At 48.3% G+C, this 7,942-nt stretch overlaps 1 protein-coding gene across 1 annotated transcript in view; it reads left to right on the plus strand.

The window, feature by feature from the left end:
• LOC105448769 (GATA-binding factor C-like) overlaps positions 1-6,583 on the plus strand; it is a 79,284-nt gene extending 72,701 nt beyond the window's left edge. The window contains exons 6-8 of the mRNA XM_011687513.1: positions 4,948-5,137; positions 5,522-5,724; positions 6,198-6,583. Coding sequence (XP_011685815.1) covers positions 4,948-5,137; positions 5,522-5,724; positions 6,198-6,224 — 420 coding nt within the window. The 3' untranslated portion in view covers positions 6,225-6,583. The remainder of the gene's footprint in view (positions 1-4,947; positions 5,138-5,521; positions 5,725-6,197) is intronic.
• The last annotated feature ends 1,359 nt before the right edge of the window (positions 6,584-7,942 follow it).

Genomic DNA, 7,942 nt, shown 5'->3' on the forward strand with positions numbered 1-7,942 from the left:
GAGACTGGAGCGGAGCAGTCCTAAAATTATTTCTCTTATCGGTCAATCACAGTGTCAGAGATATATATATTCTATCTGCGGTATACATACGCGCGCCACACACACACACACACACACCACACGCGACGCGTAACATAGCGAGCGACGAGATCGAGATGCATATCGGAAAAAGACAAGGTGCCTCTGTTCTACGTGAGGATTCTCCGGTCGTCCTCCAGTCATCCTCCTCTCCGCCTTCTTCGCGGATGCGCAGAGCACCGTGAAGCACAGGTCCCCCGTCCTGTTTCATTGCCTTCTCGCGTTCTCTTAATAAGCAACAATGGAAATTCCTCTTCGCCGCGTTTACGTTATAACGAGAAGATTAAACCTTTGTGTGCGACGCGCCGCGCTCGGCTGCGTCCCCCGTTATCTAGCTTTAATTACGCGGACTCTGTCGCGGAAAATCTTAAATTACTTGTCGGATTGTCCCCGTCCGCGAATGCGACGAACTAAATGAGAGAGAGGGACGAGATCCTCGATCTTTATGAAGTTCGTAAATATACTCGACTTATAATTCTGTTAAGATTGATAGCGAGTTACATGGCTTCATCAACGTCGGTTTAACGTTAGAGATTATCTCTCCATCAAACGGAGGAGGGACGGCGGAGGGGCGAAGGGGCGCTGCGAAACGGGCCATAATTATTGCTCCGGGACTGGGCATTATTATTCATGCTATTGTCACACACCGTGAAACACCGTGTACATCGTGTACATCGCGCATTTGAAAATTCGCCGGTCGATTTTGAGGCACCCTGCAACATCGAAAGTGGATCGCTTCGCGAGAGCAAGGCGAAGACGAATTTCTGGAGACGAGTCGAGTGCGGGACAACGCCGATCGCGATTTCGGTACACCGATCGGTACCGACAAAAAGATCCGAGCGTATATATAGTAGCCGCGGCTGCTTTTTCGACGACTAGATTTTTCATTACGTTTGGCCCCCGTCCCGCGAATGATACGTCGTCCCGGCTGCGACGCGCAATTTCGTATGCGATCCACGTGCAGTTGCATCGTGTGCGATCACATCAATCTGCATACGAATTCCCGGTCTTTTCCTCCACCTCGTCCATCCTTCCCCCGTTCGCTTCTCCTTATCTCGCCACTTATTTTTCGCCGTTTTTTTTTCCTTCTCTTTCCGCGTCCTGCAACCTTTTCCGCCGGCTGGGCACGTTTCTCCTTTATTCCCCCCCCCTCTCCACGTCGCGGCTTCGTCTCTTTTGTTTGCACCTCGCACTTTCGGACACCCGCGAACTCCCACGAACCTCCGGTGGTTCCTATTAAATCCGTTGGTATTGTATTCAAATTGGTTCGAGCTTTCGCGTCCTACCTCCTCTACGTCCGCTCGTCTCTGCCGCGTCGTTCTCTTCGACTGCTCATCTTGGTCCCTTTGTCTCTCATTAAAAGATCTAACGGATAGCTAGTATTTCATACAATCTTAACGTAACAAAGCAACGAGGCAAGCGCAAGGTGTCATAATTTCCCATATTTAATATATTCTAAATAATAAGAATTTTTGTTCACAATTTAGAAACAATGTAGCTCTCTTTTTCGAAAGAAAGTCTGCAAAGCGACATAAAACTTATACATAATTAATGACGGAAAATTATTTTAAGCTGTGCGAAGTTGACCCCTCCTTTCGCAATATGGCTTTCCAGATTGCGTAAGTAATCATAACTATAAGCATTCGTTTGGTGGTTGTTTATTGATGTTTGGTAGTCCATTCCCGATGATTAGTAGTCAAAATTATAAATAATAACAAGTAAGAAATAATAATATGAAAAAAGACATACGCGCGTGAACTTACTACTTTGATTACCATTCATCGAGAATGGACTACCAAACATCAATAAACGTTAATAAATAACCACCAAACGAATGCTTACAATTATGATTACTTACGCAGTCTGGAAAGCCATATTTTGCGAAAGGAGGGGCTAACTTCACGCGTGTATATCTTTTTTTGTATTGTTATTTATTATAACTTTGACTAAAATTCATCGGGAATGGACTATCAAATACTAACGATCATCAATCGAATGATAATGGTTGTTAGTCGATTTTCAGTAGTGGGGATGGCAATTTCATGCAGCTATTATTTTAATATCTCGTGGCGAACCGTGAGACTTTATTATAGCGCTTCGTGTCTGATTATCGTCAAATTTTGTTCAAGCATCGGTACCTCGACCGCGTCGGTCCACGCCGGATGGGGGAAAAAAAATGCGGTTCGCAAAGAGCCGCCGCGCGGCGTTTAATCCTACAAGAGAGCGCGAGAGCGACCGTTAATTCGGCAAATTCGGCCAATTGCGTAATTCCGAAAAGAGTCGTTGACCGTCTGGACGCCGTGTCGCGCCGCGCCAGGGGCTACGGGTGGTGCGAAAGACGAGTGGAGAAAAAAAAAACGTTGCGTCGCGAGGGCTGCGGGCGGTCAAACTCCCGTCCGGGGGAGGAAAGAGAGGAGGATGATGCGCCTCCGCGCGCGTATCGCGTATACACGCACTCACACCACCTTCCTCGCGTCCGAGCGCAATACCGGGAACCTTTTCCCCCAAGTTGGCAGTTGTGTCACGTCGCGGCGACTACAAAGCGCCGCGATTCCTCTCCTCGCTCTCCTCCCTTCCCTCCCCTCCCTCCCCACGCTCGGCTCAACCCGATGCAATACGCAACACTTGCATACCATACTTATTTCGTACTTAAGCATCGCACGCACACGAGCGTACGTTTCGTCGTATATACAGGGTGAGCCGATAATTAAGTTCTCCTTCGAGCTGACGCGTCCGTCGTTACGTTTCTTTCTCTTTCGCGAGGCGTATTTTTCTACGAGGTACTTATTTATCGTCAAATTGAATTCTCGAGATACGATGCAAGCTGAACTTTCGTTCAATTGACTTATCTCATTGACTATCGAGTTCACAATTAGAGTTCAATTTTTATTTTATTTTATTGATTTTTTTATATATATTTTTTTTCGTTCTGTCGACACTTTTATTTTACTTTATAGCGATTACTCCGTACTCCTCGTTTTCCAGATAATCGCAGGTGATGGGGCGCGTACATAACGATTGAATTTTGTCATTCTTTCTTCTTTATTTGTGGATGCACAGGCTGAAAGGTAGTAATTTTCCTCGATCACCCCTTACATAAATAGATACAATGCAGGTTGTCTTCTTTCGTGAATGCGTGCGTGCCGCGCGAATACGCTGCAGCTTTCATGCCGATGAATGATGCATCGCGGACAACGCGCGCCTGCGTTAGCATCGGCGTGTAAATAACGGATTAATTAATAAAAGTGCACGAAGAGCCGCGCATACGCCCGCACCGGACTTCCTTCTTCTTGTTTTTTTTTTCCATTCTCCACATAGTCGTTACTCGTTTTAGAATAATTTTCATATCGTAGATGGGACAGCAGATGCAACCCGCACCTCCGAGGCATCTACGTTATTCTATTGCGTTTTCGCGTGTTAGCGAAAAATAATGCGCGCCGATCGATTTTCCTTTAAGACTGCATTATTGTCGCAATAACGATATATCGATATATTTTCGCTCGTCGCGCTAGCGGCTGCATTTAAATAAATCTCGAGTAGAAGGATCGTCCGCGGTTGCCGCGCATCGCGTCTCGCACCGAGTGCCATCCCGTTCGCTCGACCGTTTTATTTTTAACAGGCGCTTGTATTATCGTTGGTTTCGATCGAAATGAGAAGCCGACGACCTCCTACGCGTCTCCTCCTCCTCCTCCCCCTTCTTCTTCTCTCAACGAGAAACAATAACCGCCTGGTGCTTCTTCGTGCGAACGAGGCGCGCGGACGAGGCGTGGTCGCGCGCGCTCGGAGATGCGCAACGCGGTGACGTAGCGTCTCGCGAATTGCGCTCGAGGACTGTCGATTCGTTAATTGCACCGGCTTTCAGAGACTACCAGGAATCTGAGGGATTTCTTAATTGCGCGCTTCTCGTCTGGCTGTAAAGCCGACGAGATTACGTCAGTGATGTGCGCCGCGCGCTCGATCGTCTTCTCTCGTCGCGACGACCGCGAGACGTTTCGCTTCCAGAATCAATTCCGAGATATAAGTCCGGACGAAACTCGCGCTGCCTTTTAATACCTGTATATTTCTTCAGATAATAAGGAAAAGCGATTTAATCGATTTTCTCCTTAATTTGGTATTATGAATGAAATTAAAAACGCGGGAATAGATAGTGCTCTCGCTGGACGGAGTCTGGACTTTCGACGAGCGAGAGGAACGCGATGAGAATCGATTTAGCGCGATGGCGTGGCACGGCCACGGGAATCCGAATGGAACGTCGCGGAGAGGAAAAAAATCGCAGATTGAAGTTTTAGAATAAAGAAGAGTATTCCCCGCGCGCGCGCTCTGCCGTCCGTCGAACATGCAACACGCGATGATTTACGATCCTCGTGTACGGAGCGCATTGCCGAGCATATCCTCTCGCCGCGCAGCCGAGAGACGAAGAAAACGCAACGCGCGCGCGTTGTACTTGAATGGAACTACATCTTCCGACGACGCTTCCTTCTTCTCTCTTCCTCCTTCCCGTTACGTCACCGCATTGTTCGCGTCGGTAATTTTACGGTCCTTCCTCGAATCGGGCTGAGTTTTCATGTCCTTCGTTACAATATATATATAGTTCTTTTATTCTCTTTCTTAAAACTATCTCACGGAAATGTCGCGACGACGTGTTACGTGTCACTTTAATTTCTTTGGGATTCAATTAACAATCTTCTCGATGCAATTGTGCGGTCATAAATTATACCGCGGGATTAGGCACTTCGTCATCGCTTTATTATTTTGATAACGAACAGTGGCGCCGCGATTATTTGTCGTATGCGGAATATAAATCGCGCTCCCCTACGTAGTATATATAAACTTTAAAACTTAGCGAACTGTTGTCTACGACTGTTGCAGGTGAACCGGCCGCTGACGATGAAAAAGGAGGGCATCCAGACGAGAAACAGGAAGCTCTCGTCGAAAAGCAAGAAGAAGAAGGCCGGCGGCTGCCTGGGCCTCGGTGGTGTCATGGGTGACATGATCAAGGCCAGCGGACACCTTGATCTCGACAACAAGCCCTTCCACTCGGGATTCGGTTCGCCGATGGGTAAGTCGAATTCCTCGGCTCACCGAGACCTTTCTATTTCAAATAATTTAATAATTTCAAGGCATTTTGAAGTCGCGTTTTTAGAAAAATTGCGTACGCTATTATAAAATACAAGATGAAGACAGAAAGAGAAAGAGACGCTATATTCTCTACATTTTGACCGCGAGAAAAAGGCTTCGCGTTAAATTTAAATTTATCTTAGATTAGCCGGCAACGCAAAGATTCGCAATTGTACGACATTCTTCCGTATATAATCATCTTTGTAAACGTCCCAGTCCGAAAAGAATCCGCCGCGGTTTTCTCTCGAAGCGGTTTCTCTTATGCGAAATTCATGCGAGCAAGGGGGGGATTTTAAAAGGGCGACGCTCGCCATTATCGTTGCAGGTACGTCGCAGCATCATCACACGATGCATCCGGCGATGCAGCATTACATGTATCACACGGGTGTCGGCGTGGCCGGAGGTCTTCATCAGGGATTTGCGCCACCGGCGCCGCCCCCCATCCACCCGCACTCGCATTCGCATTCCCATTCTCATCACATGACGAGTCTTCAGGGTCTGCAGCTGGCGGCCACGACGAACGCAATGGTGAGTGCACGATTGTTACCTTCATCGGCGATTGACCAAAGGCGGCTTCGGGCCGCCGATATAATCGATCAGGGATCTACCGCGTGGAAGTTTGTCGATTCCCCTCGAGTCGTGTGAGCCGAGGCACAAACGTGCTGCCGCAGCTGTATTTCGCGATAACGAAATGATCGCGATCGCGTCATTTAAATCCGTAATTTCCAAATGTTTCAGTCTCGCGTTACTCGGTATAGAGAAATTAAAAAAAAAATTAATATACAAAATGTAAACGTTATTTTCTCGACGAGACACATTTCGAATATTATAAGTTTCGATCGTCGCCGCCCCACGTGCAGTTTCCACGTCTCCGTCTCCGCTTCCAAAGCGCCGTAATATTAATCGCGCCGGTGCGCGCGAAAGGAGAGAGAGAGTCTTCGCTCACAAGCGGCCGGCAAGTAGAGCATCTCAAGAGTGTGGTAATCTTTGTCTGGTTTCAGACCGGCTGGCGATCGGAGTACACATGAATCGCGAGTGACTAGCAGCTCAGGACGCAGCCCACCACTGTCTCGTTGTAAATGTAAAAAGAAAGGAGAAAAAAATCCCCCAGAAAAAAAAAAGAAAAACTAAACGTTAAACACGAAAACCGCTCCTCTTCTCTTTCTCGCACGCGTCCCGCCCCAGCCAAGAGGGAGGGGGAGGGCCACGATCGATCACTGACGACACGAAAATCCCGACGCACGCGGGATCCACGGGGACTTCACGGGTCCTTGTGCACAGCCGTGAGAGCGCCCGTCGGATCTCTCTCAAAGTGAAAGCTCATGTAAATATGTAAAGTTTCATGTAGGGCCATCGAGCCCCGGCCCCAAGTACAAAGGAAAAATCAGCTACTGTATTGAGTCTTATATATGATATATAGCATGTAAATAAGTATATAGATACAAGAATTTATATTATATATAACGCGCGCGTACGAGCGTGTATGTGTGTGTTTGTGTGTGTGTGTGTGTGTGTGTGTGTGCGTGAGAGAGCGAGTGCATTGTGGGTGGAAGAGCGGATGCGCGCGTGTGCGTGTGTGATGACCTGTTTTTAGGTGACTCCTCGGATGATTCTGGGCGATCGCGCGAATGCCGGGGCTGTCGCGCGGGACCGCGATGGTATTTACGTCGCCCTTCCGCGCGACGATCGACGGCTGGATTCCGCGCGCGCGCGCGCGCGCGCGCTTCGCGCCCAAAATCGTTTCCCGAGTGCCAAGAGTCGCGGAGTGTGCCGCAAGCGCGCGGGGGGGGGGAGGGTGCGGGGGATTTTTTCCCCCGGAAAAACGCGCGCGTGCTACGCACGGAAGTGCGACGCGGTAAAACGTGCAATTTCAAGAGAAATGTGTTTTATTAAAACGGGCGTTCGTAACTCCCGGTGCGGGATCGTTTGGACGTTACTTCAGAGATATCCTCGCCGCGCCGCCGCCGGTCGCGCGCCGACGAGTCTCGCGTGTCGCTTCGCGCGCGGAGTTACGCTCGGCGGAGACTCGTCGAAGACCCGCCGTGCTGTGTGTGTCGTTCGGCCCCCGCGATTAAACGAAAACGGCAATTAACAAGTCTCGCAAACGGTAACTTACGAAGCTCGCCTAATACTCTGTACATTCGACTCTTTCGAAAGAGAGAAACGTGGGAACGGTTCTCTCTCTTTTTTTTTTGTTCAGAGAACGACTATACTTTTCACTATGTAGCAATCTAGAGATCGTTAAAGAAAAATTGATGTTTTTCCTTCCGGCGGCTTAAAGAACGTGATTTTTTTTTTTCAAATCAAGTAGATTTTACTTAGACGCGAGCAGCAATAATCGAGGCACTTCGATCGCAGTGCCCGTTTTTAGGGAACATTTTACGGTATAATATATACAGCCAATCACGCACGCGGAATTCAGTCCCTTTCCAAAGATGAAGCCGATCGGCCGAGAAACCTAATTCATTTTCCAGGAATTGAAACGCTTTTTTACGACGTCTCGGGGTGAATCGAGGCCCCGGTCGCGAATTGACACCGGTAGTTTCTCCGAAATCGAGTTTCCCCAAATCGAATTTTCCCCATTTTCTCTTTCTTAGGACTTTCGGTTTAATCTTGCCTCCTATCTGTCCACTGTCGGCGTCCATTGGTCCAGCACCGTTCTGTGTGTCGTACCGGTTAGTGATAGTTCACGATAAGTGTAATAAAAGCGCATAGAGTAAATTCGTAAATTATATACGAAGCCTCC

This window comes from Wasmannia auropunctata, unplaced genomic scaffold (assembly GCF_000956235.1).
Source record: "Wasmannia auropunctata unplaced genomic scaffold, wasmannia.A_1.0 LD336078.1, whole genome shotgun sequence".
Taxonomy (NCBI): domain Eukaryota; kingdom Metazoa; phylum Arthropoda; class Insecta; order Hymenoptera; family Formicidae; genus Wasmannia; species Wasmannia auropunctata.